Consider the following 22,635-nt stretch of genomic DNA (forward strand, 5'->3'; position numbering starts at 1 on the left):
GTGGGCTCTGGGGGGAGCTTGGGGTGCTGTGTGCAGTGAACCCCCACCTGGAGAAGGGATGGGATGTGAGCCAGCCCCGAGCTTCCCCCAGCACCCTGCTGCTCCCCTGCCACTGCTGCCCTCACCCTCAGAGCACCTTCTGCCAGTCCCTGCTGCTGCACTCTGTGGGGTTCTGGGGCTCACACAAGGCTTTGCACTCTGGGAACCCTCCTGAGCCTTTGGCTCTCTGCTCCCTGGGTGCCATGAGGTCACTTTGGGGTGCCCCTGCCCATCTCTGCTCTCCCTCTTCGAGGCCCGTGTCCTCCAGCTCAGGAAAACGCCTCCTTCCACCCCCCTTCCTCGGCTTGGCTCCCAGCAGCTCCTTTGTGTCTCCCCTCTCCTTCCTCTCCTCTTGTGCAGGGCCTTTCTGTGGGGATTATTAACCATGGCTACGGGGCCTTTGTTCAGGAGGGGCCGGGCGGGAGCGAGGAGCTGGGAGGGTGGAGGAAGGAAGGACAGGAGCGGAAGGGGGGAAGGAAGGTGGGAGGGAGGGGGAAAGGAAGGTGACATCTGGATTTCTGTCACGGAGGACTGCGATTTTTGGAGCAGCTGTGCCGGGGGATCAGCGGATGCAGAGCGGTGGCAAAGCCCCAGAAAGGATCTGAGCTGGCAAAGGGCACCCAGCCCAGTGCAGACAGCTCAGCACCCCGGCGTGGTGATGGTGACAGAGGACAGAAGCAGCACCCCAGGGCTCCAGGACTGGCACTGAGGACTGGTTTGTAGTGCAGAGGGGCGGCAGGGAAGGCTGTGGAGCCGTGCAGCCCTTCCCTTGCTCCCTGGCTCGGGAGCTGCGTGCAGGGCGGATGGACAAGGACAGCTGGGGCACGCCTGGGAGAACCTTATCCAGCTGAGAGCCACAGCCAGGACACAGGGAGAAGGAGCCCTGGGCCCAGGGCTGTCACTCGACATCCTGGGGGAACAGGAGCCCCACAGGTCCAACAGGTGCAGCACTGGGACAGGGTGTGACAGCCACATCCTGCCACGGCTCACACACGTTCAGCTGGGCTGCTCACATCCAGGACCAGGCTGCTCTCCCAGCCTGGGAGCACTGCAGGCATGCAGCAAGGCGCAGGATATGGGGATGAGAGCTGATAGGGTGGCCTGGGGAAGCCAGGAGCTATTTATAAACCATCCTTTTCCTTGGGAGCACTTCCGAGTCCATCTCCCCCAGCGCCGGCCGGAAAATGGCTCCATTGTGCTGGCGCCGGCTGGGACAGGGCTGGGCACTCACCCACACAATGGGGCACACGATGGGCTCGGCTCTGGGGTCCAGGCTGCTGGGGAGAGCCTCAGGAAGGATGTGCAGCTGCAGGGAGCCCAGCCCGCTGTCCCCAGCAGCCCCAGCCTTCGCTCACCCTGCAGCCCTGTGCAGAGCAGGAGCATCAGGGCTGCTTCCCGGGATCCTGCAGGGCTCTGTGTCTCCCCACAGTGGGAGCTGGGATATCTATCTCCTCCTGGAGCATGGCCAGACAGCCCTGGGAAAGGCAAGTGCTCTTCCATGGGAAAGTCCTGCAAGAAGAAATTCCTCTTTGGCCAGCCCAGCCCCACCGTTCCCCTGGGCCCTGGTGTCCCCTGGTGTCCCCAGTGCTGTGGGACTGTGCCCTGCTCGCTGCCTTATCCCGGCCAGCCCTTGGCTGCCACCACCCCTCTCCACAGGGAACCTGCCCCAAGGAGCTCCAAAGGGATCCCCTGCAGGAGGGGCTCCCCCCAAAGCTGGGCCTGCCCGGGGCTGATCTCTCATTAGGCTTTGTCCCAGATGATCCTGATGAGCCGTCCTGGGGGAGCCCTGCAGACAGAGCCAGGAGGAAGAGATCCCTGCAGGCAGCCCAGGCAGTGATGCTGTGTCCCCATCCCGGCTTCCCCTCCCTTCCTTGGCCGCAGGGAGCCGGAAAAGCCGAGTGCCAGGAGCACAGGGCAGGGCCGTTCCTCCTGCCTGCTCCTCCTCACCTGTGCCCTGGCAAGTGCTGCCTGAGCGTGGCCAGGACCCCTCACTGTGCCCTGGGCAGCCCAGGATGGAGCCCAGGGCCGAGCCCATCGTGTGCCCCATTGTGTGGGCGAGTGCCCAGCCCTGTCCCAGCCGGCGCCAGCACAATGGGGCCTTTTCCAGCTGCTGCTGGGGGAGATGGAAGGGATCCCAAGGAAAAGGATGGTTTACAAATAGCTCCTGGCTTCCCCAAGCTACCCTCTCAGCCCACCTCCAAATCTTGGGAGCCCACAGAGCGCTCTGTTCCCCTGTGCCCAGGCAGTGGCTCTCAGCTGGATAAGGTGGCTCGGAGGAACCAGATCTCCTTCTGTGCTCTGCTGTGGATCTCAGGCTGCCGTAGGCTCAAGGAAACCAACAGACCTTGGAACAGCAAAAGTTGTCAGGAAAACTACAGGTAACACTTCCATCCCATTGCAGAGATCAATATTGTGCTTGCTAACAAGAGCTACAACCCAGTTAGGCAGCAAATGTGACCAGCAGACACCCCACAGCGTTCTGCCCTTCCAGCACCATCCACAGTTCTTTGGAAGCTGCTCCTGGCAGCTCTGGGAAGTGCAGACAAGGGTCTGATCTCCTGGGAAAACATCCCAAGCCCCCCATGGGCTCACAGGTAGACGTTGAGGGTCTGCAGGATCCTCTGGCGGCACAGGGGGCAGTTGCGCTGGTGGATGTCCTGCTGCAGCAGCACCTCTGTGCACTCCTGGCACAGGCACAGGTGCCTGCAGGGCAGCAGCAGCACTGTCTTGGTCTGGTCCTGGCAGATGACACATTTCTTACGCTCCTCTTGCTCTTTCAGCAGCACCCAGGGGTCTTTGTTGGGGGTTCCCTCGGCGTTCAGCTGCTGCTTCCTTGGGGCTCTCCACCAGGATGTGCCTGGCTCCTCCCTGGCTGTCTGGGGATGCTGCCCTGGCCCAGCAGGTGGCTGTGGCACCTGCCCTGCATCCAGCTGGTCCCTTCCCTGATTCATCATCCTGCTTGCTTGGCTCCTTCTGGTCACCTGCCGGATCCAGTTTGTTACCTGCTGGATCCAGTTCGTCACTGGCCGGATCCAGTCCACCAGCCTGCGCCAGGGCTGGAAGGTCATGGCCACACTCAGGGGCAGCGTGGCCACGGCCAGGATCAGCAGGACCAGCAGGACCAGCTTCCAGAAGAAGGAGCTCAGCACAAGTCCCTGCAGCACCCACTGCATCTCGTTTTTGTAGTAAATTAATCTGAAAAGGACAATGAGAAATATAGTGCGCAAGGGCGACCCCAGGATGTAAACACCGATGTAGAAGATACTGGTGAAGGTCTGTGCCGTGAAGGAGTGGAGCAGGAAGACCAGGTGGAAGGGCAACCATAGCAGGATAAACAAGGCCCTGAACAGGTATGCCAGGACCATCACCAGCACATTGGTGACCCCGAGAATCAGACTGGACAGCAAGTCCCAGAGGATGGCCAGCAGCAGGGAGAGGTACTGACTGCCCATCTCACACAGGCTGAGCAGGCTCTCGAACAGGCTGCTGACCAGGACGCCGATGCTGATGAAGACCTTGGTGATGAAGCAGAGGAGCTCAAAGACCATGTGGCAGGGCCACCCGAGCAGCATGGATCTGGGAATGGCACCACTGGACACATGTGCTGGGAACGCTGCCAGCGGGTCAGTGATCCTGAAAATGAGACTGGTGAGTGAGTCCCAGAGGGTGACAAACAGTGAGTCGGGGCTCTGGACACTGCCCTGATACATAATAGCGAGGTTGTAGACCAGGAAGTAGATGCTGATGAAGACCACAGCGGCAGAACAGAGGAGCTGGAAGGCCAGCTGGCAGTGTGGCCAAAGCTGGATGGCCACGGCAGCGGCTCTACTGGCCGTGTGTGTCAGGAAAGCGGGCAGCAGCTCCCTGACCCTGAGAACAGCGGCGAGCAGTGTAAAGAGGCTCCGTGCTCCAGCCAGGCACACTTTGCCCGGGTCCATCAGCAGCCAGGTGCCAACGCCCAGCACCTGCCTGAGCGGCACTGGGATTGACAGCCCCGACAGCCCCGACAGCCCCGATAGTCCCGATAGTCCCAACAGCCCAGACAGCCGCTCCGTGCCCACGCAGCACCCGCACAGCAGCAGCCACAATACCACGGCCGTGGCCAGCAATAGCCACAGCACCGTGGCCAGCAGCCAGGAGCACAGCAAGGAGCTGTGGTCCAGCAGCAGCACCGGCACGTCCCGCAGCAGGCGCAGCCCCCGCTGCACGTCCATGGTCCCCGCCGTGCTCCCTCCGTCCGCTCGGCCCCGCAGCCTCTCCCGCGATGGGCGGCACCGGATCGGTGCAGGAGGTGGCCGGGGAGTGGCTGCCGGTGGGGTCACACCCGCTGTCACTCGTTTAAAGTGCTCGCTGTCCCGCGGCAGCTCCGCTCCCCGCGCTCGAGCCGCTGGGTTGTGGCAGTTTTTTGGACAGGCAATGAAGTTATATAGTAGTTATATATATATATACACAGTAATTATATATATATATATGTAAGTTATATAGTATTAATATCGATTTAGTTAGTTAGTATTACTGGTATTAATTGATACTATTTTATTTTAGTTATATGCTGCTATAATCTGATTATAAATAAATTAATATGCATCTATATCAATATTATAATATTCAGCTAATTCCTGATCTCTGTCGGGGCTGTCGCTCCCGGCGCAGCTCGGGCAGGTGCTGGGTGTCGGCACCTGGCTGCTCATGGACCCGGGCAAAGTGTGCCTGGCTGGCGCACGGAGCCTCTTTACACTGCTCGCCGCCCTCCGGGACTCACTGGCTGGCTCTGTTCTCAGCGTCAGGGCGCTGCTGGCCGCGTTCCTGCCGCACGTGGTCGGCAGAGCGCTGCCGTGTCTGACCTTGCGGGGACACTCATCGCGGAAGATCCTGCGGGGCCGAGCGGCCGGGACGGGCCATGGCCGGGCGGTCGGAGCTGCGGAGCTGGATGGAGCTGCTGCGGGACCAGACGCCGCATCCATTCACCTTCGTCCGCATGCTGTACTTGTGGTTTCTGAGGTCGCTGCTTCTGCGGCCGTGGGCGCTGCTGTGGCTTCTGCTGGCCACGCTGCTGTGGCTGCTGCTGGCCGCGCAGCTGTGGCGACCGCTGGCCGCGCTGCTGTGGCCGCCGCTGGCCGCGCAGCTGTGGCGACCGCTGGCCGCGCTGCTGTGGCTGCCGCTGGCCGTGCTGCTGTGGCTGCCACTAGCCGTGCTGGCGTGGCTGCTGCTGGCCATGGTCACAGTGTGCGGGGACGTGCTGCTGTGCCTGTGCCCCGTGGAGTGGCCGTCGTGGCAGGCGTGGCTGAAGTGGCTGTTGCGGCTGTTGTGGCTGTCAGAGCGGACAGCGCAGCGCTGCAGGCGGGTTCTGGGCATCTGCACCTGCCTGCTGAGAGACCTGTGCAAAGTGTGCCTGGATGGCGCAAGGAACCTCTTTGCACTGCTCGTCCTCCTCTGCCTCTTGCTGCCTGGGTTTTTTTTAATCGCTAGGGACGAATTACTGGCACATATGGACGAAAGAGACGTTGCCATGGCCAGCAAGGAGCCGGGCATCTACTGGTGGAGAGCCCTAAGGAGTGAGCAGCTGAACGCCACAGCCAGGAACGCTGAGGGGACCCCCAACCCCTGGGTGCAGCTGAAGGAACAAAAGGAGCGTAAGAAATGTGTCATCTGCTAGGACCAGACCAAGACAGTGCTGCTGCTGCCCTGCAGGCACCTGTGCCTGTGCCAGGAGTGCACAGAGGTGCTGCTGCAGCGGGACATTCACCAGCGACACTGCCCCCTGTGCCGCCAGAGGATCCGGAAGACCATGAACATCTACCTGTGAGCCCATGGGGGGCTTGGGATGTTTTCCCAGGAGATCAGGGGCACCCCTGTCTGCACTTCCCAGAGCTGCCAGGAGCAGCTTCCAAAGAACTGTGGATGGTGCTGGAAGTGCAGAACGCTGTGGGGTGTCTGCTGGTCACATTTGCTGCCTAACTAGGTTGTAGCTCTTGCTAGCAAGCACAATACTGATCTCTGCAATGGGATGGAAGTGTTACCTGTAGTTTTCTTGACAACTTTTGCTGTTCCAAGGTCTGTTGGTTTCCTTGAGCCTACAGCAGCCTGAGATCCACAGCAGAGCACAGAAGGTCCCTCCGAGCCACCTTATCCAGCTGAGAGCCACTGCCTGGGCACAGGGGAACAGAGCGCTCTGTGGGCTCCCAAGATTTGGAGATGGGCTGAGAGGGTAGCTTGGGGAAGCCAGGAGCTATTTGTAAACCATCCTTTTCCTTGGGATCCCTTCCGAGTCCATCTCCCCCAGCAGCAGCTGGAAAAGGCCCCATTGTGCTGGCGCCGGCTGGGACAGGGCTGGGCACTCGCCCACACAATGGGGCACACGATGGGCTCGGCCCTGGGCTCCATCCTGGGCTGCCCAGGGCACAGTGAGGGGTCCTGGCCACGCTCAGGCAGCACTTGCCAGGGCACAGGTGAGGAGGAGCAGGCAGGAGGAACGGCCCTGCCCTGTGCTCCTGGCACTCGGCTTTTCTGGACAAGATGCTGGGGCTGGGGAATCCCCCCGGGCACGCCGGGCTCCAGAGAATCCCTCAAGCACTGGGACACCCAGCCCTGGAGTTGTTCCCTGTCTGCCTCTGCTTCCAGATCAATCCAGAAGGACTCAGCATCTGCGAGGGCTGTGGCAGCCCTGGGGCTGGCATCCTCTGGCTGCTGTTTTTCTGGAATGCAGGGTGAGCTCAGCAGGGGAAGGCAGCTCAGAGCTGTGATGCAGCAGCCCCTAGGCTGGGCCCAGTGCCAGCACAGTCATTGCTCCTTTCTTGGGGTTCCTGCCTCCCTGCCCAGGGTGTGGTGCTTCCCTCCTTGGCCCCACACTGGCTGCAGCCTCCTGGGCTGCACATGGTTTTCTCCTGGAACATCATCCACTGCACTTGTGCTCTCCTTCCTTAAAAAGCCTTCAGCAGTATTTTCCTCAACTTGTCATCACCTTGAGGGCAGCAGGGCTGGACCATCCCCTGGGGCACAGCAGAGCCAAGGCTTTGACAGCCCCACGCCCTGGCTGGGAGCCAGCAGGGAGGGCAGGGCGTGCTCCAGGTAACCTCGAGCTGAGCCATGGCCATGGCTTTATTTTTAGATCTCCTGCAGGAAACTGCTTGGTGGGGTGAGAACAGCTCTGCCCTGTCCCAAACAGGCCCAGGGGATCCTGCTGGCAGGTGCACACCTTCCCTGTGCCAGGGCTGAGGCTGGCACAGACTCATCTCATGCATGGACACTGCAGCCCACGGGTGCCCCCTGTGCTGTTTGGAGCCAGGGTCGGGGCTGGTACCAAGCCCTGTCCATCCTGGGCACGGTGCCTGCTCTGTCCTGGCTCCTGAACCCCATCCCATCACTCCATCCCATGTCCCAGATCCCTCTCCAACTCTCCCAGAGCCCCTTCAGGCACTGGAAGGGGCTCCAAGGTCTCCTCCTCTTTCTCTTTTCCAAGCTGGACACTCCCAGCTCTCCCAGCCTGGCTCCAGAGCAGAGCTGCTGCATCCCCTGAGCATCCCTGTGCCCTCCTCTGGACTGAGGCAGGATTCGATGGAATAACGGAGGAAATTCCTCCCTGTGAAGGTGGTGAGGCTGTGGCACAGGATGACCAGAGAAGCTGTGGCTGCCGCATCCCTGGAAGTGTCCAGGGACAGGTTGGATGGTGCGTGCATCAGTCTGGGATATGGGAAGGTGTCCCTCCACCCTGAGCTTTTCCTCTCACCACAGTGGTCAGGCAGATCCACTTCCATGAAGAGATCTGGAATTAGCTCAATATCATAATATTGATTTAGATGCATATTAATTTCTTTATCATAAGAACATAACAGCATATAACTTAAATAAAATAGTATCAATTAATATAAGTAATTAAATTAATTAAATAGCTATTAATACCGTATAACTTATATATATATATATATATATAACTACTGTGTATATATATATAACTACTATATAACTTCATTGCCTGTCCAAAAAACTGCCACAACCCAGCGGCTCGAGCACGGGGAGCGGAGCTGCCGCGGGACAGCGAGCACTTTAAACGAGTGACAGCGGGTGTGACCCCACCGGCAGCCACTCCCCGGCCACCTCCTGCACCGATCCGGTGCCGCCCATCGCGGGAGAGGCTGCGGGGCCGAGCGGACGGAGGGAGCACGGCGGGGACCGTGGACGTGCAGCGGGGGCTGCGGCGGGGGCTGCGCCTGCTGCGGGACGTGCTGCTCGATTTCAGCTCCGTGCTGTGATCTGGCTGCTGGCCGCGCTGCTGACGCTGCTGCCCGGGCACGGAGCGGCTGTCGGGGCTGTCGGGGCTGTCGGGGCTGTCGGTGCCGGTGCAGCTCGGGCAGGTGCTGGGTGTTGGCACCTGGCTGCTGATGGATCTGTGCGAGGTGTGCCTGGCTGGCGCACGGAGCCTCTTGGCGCTGCTTTTCGCGCTGCTCCCCGCCCTCGTGGACTCACTGGCCGGGTCTGTCCTCAGAGTGATGAAACTGCTGGCCGCGTTCCTGCCGCACACGGCCAATAGAGCCGCTGCCGTGTCTGACCTTCCGGGGCCGCCCATCGCGGAAGATCCTGCGGGGCCGAGCGGCGTGGGGGAACCATGGCCGAGCGGTGGGAGCTGGGGAATGAGCTGCACCTGTTGAAGACGTCCAACCTCAGCTTAGTGCTGATCACCTGGCTGCTGCTCGCGCTGCTGTCGTGGCCGCGGGCGCTGCTGTGGCTGCTGCTGGCCACGCTGCCGTTTATGCCGCTGGACGTGGTGCTGTGGCTGCAGCTGGCCGGGCTGCTGGGGGTGCCGCTGGTCATTCTGCTGTGGCTGCCGCTGGTCGTGCTGCTGTGGCTGCCGCTGGCCGCGCTGGTCTGGTTGCCGCTGGCCACGCTGCTGTGGCTGCCAATGCCCGTTCAACAGTTTATGCTGCTGGCCTCGTTCGTGATGTACAAGAACGTGCTGCAGTGGCTCTTGGACATGCAGTGGTTGTCGGAGCTGTTGTGGCTGTCACGGCTGTCGGCGCAGCGCTGCGCGCAGGTGCTGACCGTCTGCACCTTGCTGCTGATAGACCTGTGCAAAGTGTGCCTGGATGGCGCATGGAGCCTCTTAGCGCTGCCTTTCACCCTTCTCGCCGCCCTCTGGGACTCACTGGCGGGGTTTGTTCTCAGCGTTAGGGCCGCGTTCCTGGCACACATGGCCGATAGAGCCGCTGCCGTGGCCAGGAAGGAACCGGGCACGTCCTGGAGCAAAGCCCCGAGGAAGCAGCAGCTGAATGCGACATCTAGGAACACTGAGGCAACCCCCAACAACGACCCCTGGGTGCGGCTGAAAGAACAAGAGGAGCGTAAGAAATGTGTCATCTGCCAGGACCAGACCAAGACAGTGCTGCTGCTGCCCTGCAGGCACCTGTGCCTGTGCCAGGAGTGCACAGAGGTGCTGCTGCAGCAGGACATCCACCAGCGACACTGCCCCCTGTGCCGCCAGAGGATCCAGACGACCATGAACATCTACCTGTGAGCCCACGGGGGGTTTGGGCTGTTTTCTCAGGAGGTCAGGGGCACCCCTGTCTGCACTTCCCAGAACTGCCAGGAGCAGCTTCCAAAGAACTGTGGATGGTGCTGGAAGGGCAGAACGCTGTGGGGTGTCTGCTGGTCACATTTGCTGCCTGACTGGGTTGTAGCTCTTCGTAGCAAGCACGATACTGATCTCTGCAATGGGATGGGAGTGTTTTCTGGAAGTGTCCATGGCCAGGTTGGATGGGGCGTGCATAATTCTGGGATATGGAAAGGTGTCCCTCCACCATGAGCTTTTCCTCTTACAGCAGCGGTCAGGCAGATCCACGTCCACAAAGTGATCAGGAATTAGCTCAATATTATAATATTGATTTATATGCATATTAATTTATTTATAATTAGAATATAGCAGCATATACCTTAAATAAAATACTATCAATTATTATAAGCAATATTATTAATTAAGTCGATATTAATACTATATAACTTATATATATATATATATAACTACTGTGTGTGTATATATATATATATATATATATATATATATAACTACTATAGAACTTCATTGCCTGTCCAAAAAACTGCCACAACCCAACGCCGCGAGCACGGGGAGCGGAGCTGCCGCGGGACAAGCGAGCACTTTAAACGAGTGACAGCGGGTGTGACCCCACCGGCAGCCACTTCCCGGACACCTCCTGCACCGATTCGGTGCCGCCCATCGCGGAAGAGGCTGCGGGGCCGAGCGGACGGAGGGAGCACGGGAGGGACCATGGACGTGCAGCGGGGGCTGCGGCTGGCGATGTCGGTGTGTGAGGCGGTGGGGAACGCGATGCGGAACGAGATGCGGGACGCGGTGGAGTACATGATGCTGAACGCGGTGGTGATCTTGGTGGAGATCGTGCCGGGGAACGTGCGGCCCTTCCACATCTTCGTCGTGTTCTTATGCCTGCTGGGCGCGGTGTTCGCTCTGCTTCTGGTCACGCTGCTGTGGCTGCAGCTGACCGCGCTGCTGTGGCTGCCGCTGGCCGCGCTGCTGTGGCGACCACTGGCCGTGCTGGTGTGGCTAGTGCTGGTCACGCTGCTGTGGCTGTGGCTGGCCAAGCTGCTGTGGCTGTCGCCGGAGTTGCTGTGGCTGCCGCTGGGCGGGCGGCTGTGGCTGTCGCTGGCCATGCTGCTGTGGCGAACGCTGGCCGCGCTGCTGTGGCTGCCACTGGCCGCGCTGCTGTGGCTGCCGCTGGCCATGCTGCTGTGGCTGCTGCTGTTTTCGGTGTGTGTTCACATGGTGACGGTGCACTGGAACACACAGGTGATGTCGTGGCTGTCGCAGCTGTCGGAGCTGTCAGCGCAACGCTGCAGGCAGGTGCTGGAACTACGCACCTTGCTGCTGATGAACCTGTGCAAAGTTTGCCAGGCTGGCGCACGGAGCCTCTTCACACTGCTCTCCGCCCTCTGGGACTTGCTGGCTGGGTGTGTTCTCAGCGTTAGGGCCGCGTTCCTGGCACACATGGCCAATAGAGCCGCTGCCGTGGCCAGGAAGGAACCGGGCACGTCCTGGAGCAAAGCTCCAGGGAAGCAGCAGCTGAATGCCACAGCCAGGAACGCCGAGGAAACCCCCGACAACGACCCCCGGGTGCGGCTGAAAGAACAAGAGGAGCATAAGAAATGTGTCATCTGCCAGGACCAGACCAACACAGTCGTGCTGCTGCCCTGCAGGCACCTGTGCCTGTGCCAGGAGTGCACAGAGGTGCTGCTGCAGCAGGACATCCACCAGCGACACTGCCCCCTGTGCCGCCAGAAGATCCAGACGACCATGAACATCTACCTGTGAGCCCAGGGGGGGCTTGGGCTGTTTTCTCAGGAGGTCAGGGGCACCCCTGTCTGCACTTCCCAGAGCTGCCAGGAGCAGCTTCCAAAGAACTGTGGATGGTGCTGGAAGGGCAGAACGCTGTGGGGTGTCTGCTAGTCACATTTGCTGCCTGACTGGGTTGTAGCTCTTCCTAGCAAGCACAATACTGATCTCTGCAATGGGATGGGAGTGTTTTCTGGAAGTGTCCATGGCCAGGTTGGATGGGGCGTGCATAATTCTGGGATATGGAAAGGTGTCCCTCCACCATGAGCTTTTCCTCTTACCGTAGTGGTGAGGCAGATCCACGTCCACAAAGTGATCAGGAATTAGCTCATATTATAATATTGATTTTTTGCATATTGTTTATCATCAGAATATAACTGTATATAATTTAAATAAACGGGTATTAATTAATAGAAGTAATATTAATTAATTAAATCTATATTAATACTATATAACTTATAGTTAAAATATAGTTATAATAGTTATATATAGTTTTATATATATACTTATAATTGTATATATATATAACTACTATAGAACAACATTGCCTGTCCAAAAAACTGCCACAACCCAACGCCGCGAGCGCGGGGAGCGGAGCTGCCGCGGGACAGCGAGCACTTTAAACGAGTGACAGCGGGTGTGACCCCACCGGCAGCCACTCCCCGGCCACCTCCTGCACCGATCCGGTGCCGCCCATCGCGGGAGAGGCTGCGGGGCCGAGCGGACGGAGGGAGCACGGCGGGGACCGTGGACGTGCAGCGGGGGCTGCGGCGGGGGCTGCGCCTGCTGCGGGACGTGCTGCTCGATTTCAGCTCCGTGCTGTGATCTGGCTGCTGGCCGCGCTGCTCTGGCTACTGCTGGCCACGGCCGTGCTATTTCGGCTGCTGCTCTGCGGGTGCCGCGAGGGCACGGAGCGGCTGTCGCGGCTGTCGGGGATGTCGGGGCTGTCGGGGATGTCGGTGCCGGTGCAGCCCGGGCAGGTGCTGGGTGTCGGCACCTGGCTGCTGATGGATCTGTGCGAGGTGTGCCTGGCTGGCGCACGGAGCCCCTTTACACTGCTCGCCGCCCTCCGGGGCTCGCTGCCCGGGTCTGCTCTCGAGTCAGGGAGCTGCTGGCCGCGTTCCTGTCACACACGGCCAATAGCGCCGCTGCCGTGTCTGATCTTCCGGGGCCGCCCATCGCGGAAGATCCTGCGGGGCCGAGCGGCCGGGGGGAACCATGCACGGGCGGTCGGAGCTGCGGAACGGGCTGCGCCTGCTGCGGGACCTGCTGGCGAATCCCCTCGACCTCGTCCGCATGCTGTGCTTGTGGTTTCTGAGCTCGGTGCTGTGGCGGCCGCGGGCGCTGCTGTGGCTGCTGCTGGCCACTCTGCTGTGGCTGCCGCTGGCCGCGCACATGTGGCGACCGCTGGCCGCGCGGCTGTGGCCGCCGCTGGCCGTGCTGCTGTGGCTGCCACTAGCCGCGCTGGCGTGGCTGCTGCTGGCCATGGTCACGGTGTGCGGGGATGTGCTGCTGTGTCTCTACAACACGGAGTGGTTGTCGGAGCTGTCGGAGGTGTCGGCGCAGCGCTGCGGGCAGGTGCTGGCCGTCTGCACCTGCCTGCTGATAGACCTGTGCAAAGCGTGCCTGGATGGCGCACGGAGCCTCTTTACACTGCTCGCCCCCCTCTGGCATTCACTGGCTGGGTCTGCTCTGAGCGTCAGGGGATTGCTGGCCACGTTCCTGGCACACATGGCCGATAGAGCCGCTGCCGTGGCCAGGGAGGATCCTGGCACATCCGGCAGGAAAGCCCCGAGGAATGAGCAGCTGAATGCAACATCCAGAAACACTGAGGGAACCCCCAACAACGACCCCTGGGTGCTGCTGAAAGAACAAGAGGAGCGTAAGAAATGTGTCATCTGCCAGGACCTGACCAAGACTGTTGTGCTGCTGCCCTGCAGGCACCTGTGCCTGTGCCAGGAGTGCACAGAGGTGCTGCTGCAGCGGGACATCCACCAGCGACACTGCCCCCTGTGCCGCCAGAGGATCCAGAAGACCATGAACATCTACCTGTGAGCCCAGGGGGGGCTTGGGATGTTTTTCCAGGAGATCAGGGGCACCCCTGTCTGCACTTCCCAGAGCTGCCAGGAGCAGCTTCCAAAGAACTGTGGATGGTGCTGGAAGGGCAGAACGCTGTGGGGTGTCTGCTGGTCACATTTGCTGCCTAACTAGGTTGTAGCTCTTGTTAGCAAGCACAATACTGATCTCTGCAATGGGATGGAAATGTTACCTGTAGTTTTCTTGACAACTTTTGCTGTTCCAAGGTCTGTTGGTTTCCTGGAGCCTATGGCAGCCTGAGATCCACAGCAGAGCACAGAAGGAGGTCTGGTTCCTCCGAGCCACCTTATCCAGCTGAGAGCCACTGCCTGGGCACAGGGGAACAGAGCGCTCTGTGGGCTCCCAAGATTTGGAGATGGGCTGAGAGGGTAGCTTGGGGAAGCCAGGAGCTATTTGTAAACCATCCTTTTCCTTGGGATCCCTTCCGAGTCCATCTCCCCCAGCAGCAGCTGGAAAAGGCCCCATTGTGCTGGCGCCGGCTGGGACAGGGCTGGGCACTCGCCCACACAATGGGGCACACGATGGGCTCGGCCCTGGGCTCCATCCTGGGCTGCCCAGGGCACAGTGAGGGGTCCTGGCCACGCTCAGGCAGCACTTGCCAGGGCACAGGTGAGGAGGAGCAGGCAGGAGGAACGGCCCTGCCCTGTGCTCCTGGCACTCGGCTTTTCCGGCTCCCTGCGGCCAAGGAAGGGAGGGGAAGCCGGGATGGGGACACAGCATCACTGCCTGGGCTGCCTGCAGGGATCTCTTCCTCCTGGCTCTGTCTGCAGGGCTCCCCCAGGACGGCTCATCAGGATCATCTGGGACAAAGCCTAATGAGAGACCAGCCCCGGGCAGGCCCAGCTTTGGGGGAGCCCCTCCTGCAGGGGATCCCTTTGGAGCTCCTTGGGGCAGGTTCCCTGTGGAGAGGGGTGGTGGCAGCCAAGGGCTGGCCGGGATAAGGCAGCGAGCAGGGCACAGTCCCACAGCACTGGGGACACAAGGGGACACCAGGGCCCAGGGGAACGGTGGGGCTGGGCTGGCCAAAGAGGAATTTCTTCTTGCAGGACTTTCCCATGGAAGAGCACTTGCCTTTCCCAGGGCTGTCTGGCCATGCTCCAGGAGGAGATAGATATCCCAGCTCCCACTGTGGGGAGACACAGAGCCCTGCAGGATCCCGGGAAGCAGCCCTGGTGCTCCTGCTCTGCACAGGGCTGCAGGGTGAGCGAAGGCTGGGGCTGCTGGGGACAGCGGGCTGGGCTCCCTGCAGCTGCACATCCTTCCTGAGGCTCTCCCCAGCAGGCTGGACCCCAGAGCCGAGCCCTGCCCTCGGGGCACGTGCTGTGGGGATTCCATCCCTACCCCTCCAAGGGCAGAGGAAGAGCGATCCAGAGCGTCCTGGAGCGGAGCCGGAGCGGGGCCGGGGGATTTTCCGGAGCGGATGCAGCCAATGAGCCATTGTTCCATTGTGAGCTGCGAGCACACAGGCGTGTGCCTGCCCCACGCTGGGCAGGGCTGTCCTCAGGGGACCCAGGTAAGGCTGATGCAGTGCCCAGCACGACCGAGCTGCCAGCCTTGTCCCGGCTGTCAGGGCGGGATGAGCAGGGGAGGGCACCCTGGGGGTGGTCCCTGCTGCTCAGAGCAAACTGGGAGTGCTGGAGTGATGCCAGCAGCACCCACACTGCAGAAATTCCCTCAGGATGTGCCCGAGGAACAGGGGAGGCAGGACAAGATGCTGGGGCTGGGGAATCCCCCCGGGCACGCCGGGCTCCAGAGAATCCCTCAAGCACTGGGACACCCAGCCCTGGAGTTGTTCCCTGTCTGCCTCTTCTTCCAGATCAATCCAGAAGGACTCAGCATCTGCGAGCTGGAGCTGGCATCCTCTGGCTGCTGTTTTTCTGGAATGCAGGGTGAGCTCAGCAGGGGAAGGCAGCTCAGAGCTGTGATGCAGCAGCCCCGAGGCCGGGCTCGGTGCCAGCACAGTCAGTGCTGCCCAGCCCCGGTTCTCCAGGCAGGGTGGGGCTGCAGGAGCCACACACGTGCCGGGCTCTGCGCTCTCAGGGTCGGCTCTGGTGGTCCCAGACAGCAGAAGAGCTCTGCCTGCCCTGTGCCAAGTGAGTATGGTGAAGGGTTTGGGCTCACAAGCAGGGCACTCCCTGTCCTGCTGCCAGGCACAGCTGGGAGTGCTGGCACCATCCCAGACCTCCAGCAGGTTCATGAACATGTGGAGGGACTGTCCTTGTGAGGAGGGGTCCCACCCACAGCCTGGCTGCCAGGCACCTCGGTGGGGAGCTCTGTGTGCCCACAGAGCCCTGGGAAGGGTTTCCATCCAAAGCCCCACTCTACTCCCAAATCACTGTCCCAACCTGAACTGCTGCCAGGTGTTCCAGCCCCCTGCACCCCTCCTCGCCCTTGTGCCTCTCTCCTGCAGGTCTGGACACGCTGGAGCTGCACATCCCACCGGAATGGGAGCGAGCAGAGCTCTCCTCATCCCACGGAGCTCGGAGAAGCCCTGCTCTGGAGCCACGACCTCTGACTGCTGCAGCCCCTGCCCCCTCGGGCGGGCAGTGGGGATCCCACCAGGGCATGGCAGGGCATGGGCAGGCACCAGGGGCAGGCAGGGTGAGGCAGGTGCACTCTGGAGGCAGAGAATGAGAGGAGCACGCCCAGCCCTTGGCTCGGCTCTCTTTTCCCTTTTGTTTGGGAAAGCGACGAGAAATCCAAACATTACCATAAATGCTGAAAGCATCCTGGCTCCGTCACTGGCGTGTGCTCCCTGGGGATGCAGGCGCCTGGAGCCACAGGGACAGCCTGGCGGGGGCCAGACAGCAGGACAGAGCCAGGGACAGACAGACAGACACTGATGTGCCACCCCAGCCCCTGCAGAAAAGTGACCCCAGCTCCCTTTGGGGCTCCTGCCTCGCTGCCCAGGGTGTGGTGCTTGGCCCCACATTCGGTCCAGGAGGCTCCTGGGCTGCACATGGCTTTCCTCTGGGTCATCATCCACTGCACTCACACTCTCCTTCCTTAAAAAGCCTTGGGCTTAAGGGCAGGATTTTCCTGGATTTGTCATCACCTTGAGGGCAGCAGGGCTGGACCATCCCCTGGGGCACAGCAGAGCCAAGGCTTTGACAGCCCCACGCCCTGGCTGGGAGCCAGCAGGGAGGGCAGGACCTGCTCCAGGGCTGTAACCTTGATCTGGGTCACAGCCACGGCTTTATGTTCAAACCTCCTGCAGGAAACTGCTTGGCCGGGTAACCATGGGCTGATTCTGTCCCAAACAGGCCCAGGGGATCCTGCTGGCAGGTGCACACCTTCCCTGTGCCAGGGCTGAGGCTGGCACAGACTCATCTCATGCATGGACACTGCAGCCCACGGGTGCCCCCTGTGCTGTTTGGAGCCAGGGTCGGGGCTGGTACCAAGCCCTGTCCATCCTGGGCACGGTGCCTGCTCTGTCCTGGCTCCTGAACCCCATCCCATCACTCCATCCCATGTCCCAGATCCCTCTCCAACTCTCCCAGAGCCCCTTCAGGCACTGGAAGGGGCTCCAAGGTCTCCTCCTCTTTCTCTTTTCCAAGCTGGACACTCCCAGCTCTCCCAGCCTGGCTCCAGAGCAGAGCTGCTGCATCCTCTGAGCATCCCTGTGCCCTCCTCTGGACTGAGGCAGGGTTAGATGGGATAACGGAGGAAATTCCTCCCTGTGAAGGTGGTGAGGCTGTGGCACAGGATGGCCAGAGAAGCTGTGGCTGCCGCATCCCTGGAAGTGTCCAGGGACAGGTTGGATGGGGCGTGCATCAATCTGGGATATGGGAAGGTGTCCCTCCACCATGAGCTTTTCCTCTCACCACAGTGGTCAGGCAGATCCACTTCCATTAAGAGACAGGGAATTACCTCGATAGCCTTCACTCCGCAGTTAAAAAACTGCAAAAACTGATGTCGCGCGTGAAGAAGCGAACGGTCCGGGCTAACGGGAGCTACTGGCCCTTTAAATGGCCTCCAGGGGGCGTGTCCCAGCGCGCGCCCCGCTGTTGGCCGCGCCCCCGCCGCGCCCCCGCCGCGTCCTGCGAACCGACCAATGGGAGCCGGGCCCGGGCGGAGCCCCCGCCGCTGATTGGCCGCTGCCCCGCACGGCGGCGGCTGCCAACATGGCTGCGCCCATGGCGGAGGGGCCCCGCGGCTGAGCTGCCGTACGGGCCCCGCGGCCGAGCATGGACGTGCTGTTCGCGCTGCTGCGCGGGCTGCGCCTGCTGCTCGACCTGCTGCTGCTGGTGCTCGACCTCAACTTCTTCCTGGTGTCCTCGCTGGTGTCCGCGCTGCTGTGGCTGCTGGCCGCGGCCTCCAGCCTGCCCGCGGCCGCGGCGGGCGCGGCGGTGGCGTGCTGGGATGCGCTGGTGCTGGTGCGGGGGTGCTGCGGGGCCATGGAGGCCGCGCGGGCCGCCGGGCACCTGGCGTCGCACCTGGCGCTGCGGGGCCGGGAGCTGGCGCAGCGCGGGCTGGGCGCCGTGCTGGGCTGCGGGCAGGCGCTGGGCCGGCAGCTGTGCGAGGCGCTGGCCATCGGCACCAGCCTGCTGATGTACCTGGTCAACAGCCTGGTGAACGTGTGCCTCATCGGCACGCAGAACCTCTTCACGCTGCTGGCCGCGCTCTGGGACTCGCTGGTGGGGCCCGTGGTTCGGGTCACCGACCTGCTGGCCGCCTTCCTGGCGCACGTGTCCAGCGGAGCCATCGCCGTGTCCATCCTGCTGTGGTCGCCCTGCCAGATGGCCTTCGAGCTGCTCTGCTCCGCCGCCGACCTCTTCATCAGCGTCTTCTTCGTCAATGTGTACGGCCTGGGCCTGCTGCTGCTCCTCGTGGCGGTGGGCGCCGTGGTGTTCAACCCCGGGCTGCTGTGGACGCTGACGGGATACCTGCTGGGCTACCTGCACACGCTGCCCTCCTTCCGCCGCCTGCAGCGCGACCTGTGGCGCCTCTACCAGGTGGCCGTGCTGACCCTGGGCGTGGCCGTGACCTCGCAGCCCTGGCGCAGGCTGGTGGACTGGATCCTGCAGGTGACCGACTGGAGCCTGCAGGTGACCAGCTGGAGCCGGGGAGGCAGGATGGTGAACCAGGGCAGCGAGCAGCGACGGGCTGCGGCTGCCCCCAGAGCCCCGGCCAGGGTCGCCCCGGCCGAGCAGGAGGAGCAGGCGGGTGCAGAGCAGGGGCCACAGCCCCGTCCTGCTCTGAGCCGTGCTGGGCCAGGGCAGCGTCCCCAGACAGCCAGGGAGGAGCCAGGCACGTCCTGGTGGAGACCCCCAAGGAAGCAGCAGCTGAACGCTGAGGGAACCCCTGACAACGACCCCTGGGTGCTGCTGAAAGAACAAGAGGAGCGTAAGAAATGTGTCATCTGCCAGGACCAGACCAAGACAGTGCTGCTGCTGCCCTGCAGGCACCTGTGCCTGTGCCAGGAGTGCACAGAGGTGCTGCTGCAGCAGGACATCTACCAGCGCAACTGCCCCCTGTGCCGCCAGGTGATCCTGCAGACCCTCAACGTCTACCTGTGAGCCCATGGGGGGCTTGGGCTGTTTTCCCAAGAGATCAAAGGCACCCCTGTCTGCACTTCCCAGAGCTGCCAGGAGCAGCTTCCAAAGAACTGTGGATGGTGCTGGAAGTGCAGAACGCTGTGGGGTGTCTGCTGGTCACATTTGCTGCCTAACTAGGTTGTAGCTCTTGCTAGCAAGCACAATACTGATCTCTGCAGCAAGCTGGAAGAGTTACCTGGTTTTTTGTTGACAACTTTTGCTGTTTCAGGGCCTGTTGTCTTGAGCCTACAGCCTGAGATCCAAAGCAGAGCGCAGAAAAATGCTCTGGTCCTTCCTAGCCAAAGCTGATTGAAAGGCTGAAGGCTGTACCCTGCTGGCTATCACAGGGGGTGGTGCAAGGCAGGGGAGGTCTTTTCCCCAAGGTCTCAGTAGAAAATTACCTGGCAGGCTGCATCCAGGCCTGTTTCCTCCTCCCACCACCAAAGTGGAGGAGCTCTGTGGGAAAAGGGAAGAGTGCCCTGTTTGCAAGGCCCAGGGAGAGCAAGGAGCACACTTGAGATTTTTAGTGTTTGCTGAACCTGGCTCTCACCTGAAGAACAGGGTTTCTGGAGTACTTCATCACCTCAGTGGCTTTGCTTTTTGAGGGATCTCACTTGCCAGGACAGCACGGAGCTGTGATGAACTCGGGCTCCCTGCAGAGCTCAGCGTTGCTGCTGCTTCCACGCATCACCTATGCAAGATTAGTGAGCACATGTCAGGTTACCTGCACAGGGAGGCTGGAGGGAGTCACTCCTCTGCAGGGCTGGTGGTGCTGGAGGAGTGGCCCCCCAGCCAGTGCTCCCAGCCCTGGCAGCAGCAGCAGCCCAGATTTGAGCCAGGGCTGGAGAATCCTCTCCAAAAACCACACATTTGCAGGCTAAGAGTGCCATGGATCAGGGAGGGTCACTCCAGAGCTTGCTGGCTCCTTCCCAGCTGGGCTGGCTAGAGGGAGGAGCTCTTTGGGAGGAGAGGGAGCACCCCAAAGCTTCTGGGAGCTCACAGACATTCCAGCTCCAGGTGCAGTTTCTGCACATCCATGCTGTGGATCTGCAGTTGTGTGCATGGAGCAGTAGCAGGACCATGGATATCTTGGATTAGGGCAGGGCTGTACTGTTCTTTTTTCTTGTTGTCTGTCACCAATGTAGCTCCTTTCATTTGAAGTCCACCAAGTGCATCCCATCCAGTCTGGGGGAGGCCTGAGATGGCTCATCCCAGCTTGGGCAACCAGCACCATTCCAATAAATTGCTGGGCTGCAAGAGGCCCTTGCACTAAAAAGCTTTTCCTTTTCCAGCTGCTTGCCTGAGGTCAGCCACACGCCACAGCCAATTTTGGCTGGAACCAGAGCAGGGAGAGTCTTGGCTCTGGACTGCAAGCCAAGAGCCTGAGGGCAGCTGGCATGGTTTTCCTTCTATTTTCCTTCTTGATTAGCAATTTAAGCCAAAACAGAAGGAGCAGAGAGGCCAGACTGCTGGGAGATGCCTCTGAGCTGTAAACCAGAGCTCTAGCAAGGAGCTGTCTTCTTGTTGAGTGGCTTTGCTCAGAAAGGGCTGGTTGCTCCCACATTTCCTGGGAGTTGGAAAGATTCCCTGGGCCAAGTGCTCCTGAGCACTACTGGGTGTCAGAAGGACTCTCAGCTGCTTCCACTCCACTTCAAAGGGATGCAAATCTCCCCATTGCTCAACCACTGGTCCCTGTGCCTCCCCACACACCTCCCTTGGTCATGTTGGCTCTCTCCAGCCACCAACACTGGGGAGCAGCCAAACCCTCACCAGAGAAGGGAGTGTGAGCCCAGGCTCTTAGTTTGTCCCAGGCACTTGCAGAGGAGTCAGGGAGCTGCACCTGGAGTCACTCAGGAGTGGGATTGTGGCCACAGGCAGCAGCATTCCCTTGGGACCAGCTCATGGATCAGGGGGTGCAATGTTCCCTACATGAGTTACAATGATTTACAGCCTGGGGGGGAAAGGAGACCTCCCCAAAACTGCAGTTTGTTCCCTTAACCCCTTTTTTTTTATGTTGTTATTATTATAGCAGCCACGCTTGTTTGTTTAGGGCCTGTTTGCTGTTTATAAGAGAAGGCTTTGCCTTAAGTAACTCTTTGCACTATGTACTAGATACTGAGCAGATTAAAATCTCCTTTACCAAAAGCTGGGTGCTGCCTTGTTCTTGGGAAGGTTTTTTGTGGAGAAATGTATGTTTATGTCTCCTTTATCCACCTCTGAGGAAAGCCCATCACTTCCCACAAAGGGTCAACCTCACCTGCAGGCTCAGGGGTGTTTGCCCCCAGAAAAGCAGTGCTGTGGGATACCCTGGAGCCAGGGAAAACCCAGCACCCAGGAGATGAATTTACACTCAAACCCACTCTGGGTGGGCTTGGCAGAGCTGGCAGCTCCCAAATCCTGCTCTGCCATCCCACAATGAGAGATGGTTGAGGATGTACCCCCACCAGGGGACAAGGAGAAGGGGCTGGGGTTTCCCAGCATGTTCCAGGCTGGCAGGAACATGCTGGGACATGCTCATTCCTGCTCCTGCATGTATCTGATGCCTCAGCATCCTGTACCAGAATATTCCTGGGATGGAGGCAGCACCAGAGTCCTGCCTTGCAGAAGGGCTGTGGCAGGCTCAGGGTTACCATGAGAAGATGCATTTGCTGCACAAGGATTTATTCCCTGGCTTAGATCTGAGCTGCTGGCAGGTTGTTCTGTGCTTTTAAGCACTCTCTGCTTCCCCAGCATCCTCATAAATTGTTTGGAAAAGTGGCTCAGGACCCTGATGGGCAGAGACTCCAGGAGTCCTGGCTTGCCCTGCCCTGGCAGGACCACCCCAGCAAAGTGGCTCATTTTAATTAGGATGGAAAGCAAGAGAGGGGAGATGGGAGCTGCTGGGAGGGCAGAAAGAGGCAGATATCTGCTCAGGCACGGGGAGGAAGGCAGTGCTGGCAGGTGGGTGATAACTGGGCGAACTGAGGCACTTCTCTTGCTCCCAGGGTGTGACCTGGGGCTGGCTGGGCAGCAGCAGGGGCAGGAGGGTGGGACCAGCAGGGAAATGTTTGCCATGCCCTGCACGGGCAGGATGCTCCCAGCCCAGCACCCCCAGCAGGGGATGGGAAGGGTGTTCAGCCACCTCAGGCCACTGTGGCCGAGCTTTCCCAGGCAGGACAGGATGTGCAGGACACAGCCCTCCCCCGGGAGCCATCCTGCACACTCTTGGCTCCATCTCTGCCTGAGCAGCCAGCAATTGCAGGAGGAAAATGCAAAAATGCAAAAATGCAACCACCTCCCTGCTAATGGGCAAGGTCCGTGAGCCCTGCCTGCCCTGGCACTTTGGTTTTTGGTGCAGGGCAATGCTCACAGACCACTCCAGCAGAAGATTAGAGTCCTCGGGGTATTCCCTGCTCAAGAACAGGCTTGGGAGGCTCCACATGGCTGCTGTCAGCTCATCAAAGCGCCAAGAGCCGTCCCCAAGGAGGGAGGAACGTGATGCTGCCGGGTGAGCCCAGTTTAGGAGCGCTGGGGTGGTCGGCTCCGGCAGCCCGCTGAAAGCAGGAGCCCCCAGGCGCTGGGAAAAAATCCCATTGTCAGCCCAGCTGCAGCTCCCCCGCCCTAATG

At 60.4% G+C, this 22,635-nt stretch overlaps 2 protein-coding genes across 2 annotated transcripts; one reads left to right on the forward strand and one right to left on the reverse strand.

Moving 5' to 3' along the window:
- Nucleotides 1-2,425: 2,425 nt before the first annotated feature.
- LOC130262504 (E3 ubiquitin-protein ligase RNF26-like) lies at nucleotides 2,426-4,471 on the reverse strand. Its single transcript, XM_056509694.1, has one exon. It carries the CDS (start codon nucleotides 4,251-4,253, stop codon nucleotides 2,628-2,630), a length of 1,626 nt encoding a protein of 541 aa, XP_056365669.1. The 5' UTR covers nucleotides 4,254-4,471; the 3' UTR covers nucleotides 2,426-2,627.
- Nucleotides 4,472-17,596: 13,125 nt separating this feature from the next.
- On the forward strand, nucleotides 17,597-21,174 carry LOC130262505 (E3 ubiquitin-protein ligase RNF26-like). The gene has a single exon (XM_056509695.1). It carries the CDS (start codon nucleotides 17,680-17,682, stop codon nucleotides 19,009-19,011), a length of 1,332 nt encoding a protein of 443 aa, XP_056365670.1. The 5' UTR covers nucleotides 17,597-17,679; the 3' UTR covers nucleotides 19,012-21,174.
- The last annotated feature ends 1,461 nt before the right edge of the window (nucleotides 21,175-22,635 follow it).

Source organism: Oenanthe melanoleuca, chromosome 24 (assembly GCF_029582105.1).
Source record: "Oenanthe melanoleuca isolate GR-GAL-2019-014 chromosome 24, OMel1.0, whole genome shotgun sequence".
NCBI lineage: Eukaryota > Metazoa > Chordata > Aves > Passeriformes > Muscicapidae > Oenanthe > Oenanthe melanoleuca.

Coding starts and splice junctions, on each gene's coding strand:
- LOC130262504 (XM_056509694.1), bottom strand. CDS start 4,253: ATGGACGTGCAGCGGGGGCTGCGCCTGCTGCGGGACGTGCCGGTGCTG.
- LOC130262505 (XM_056509695.1), top strand. CDS start 17,680: ATGGACGTGCTGTTCGCGCTGCTGCGCGGGCTGCGCCTGCTGCTCGAC.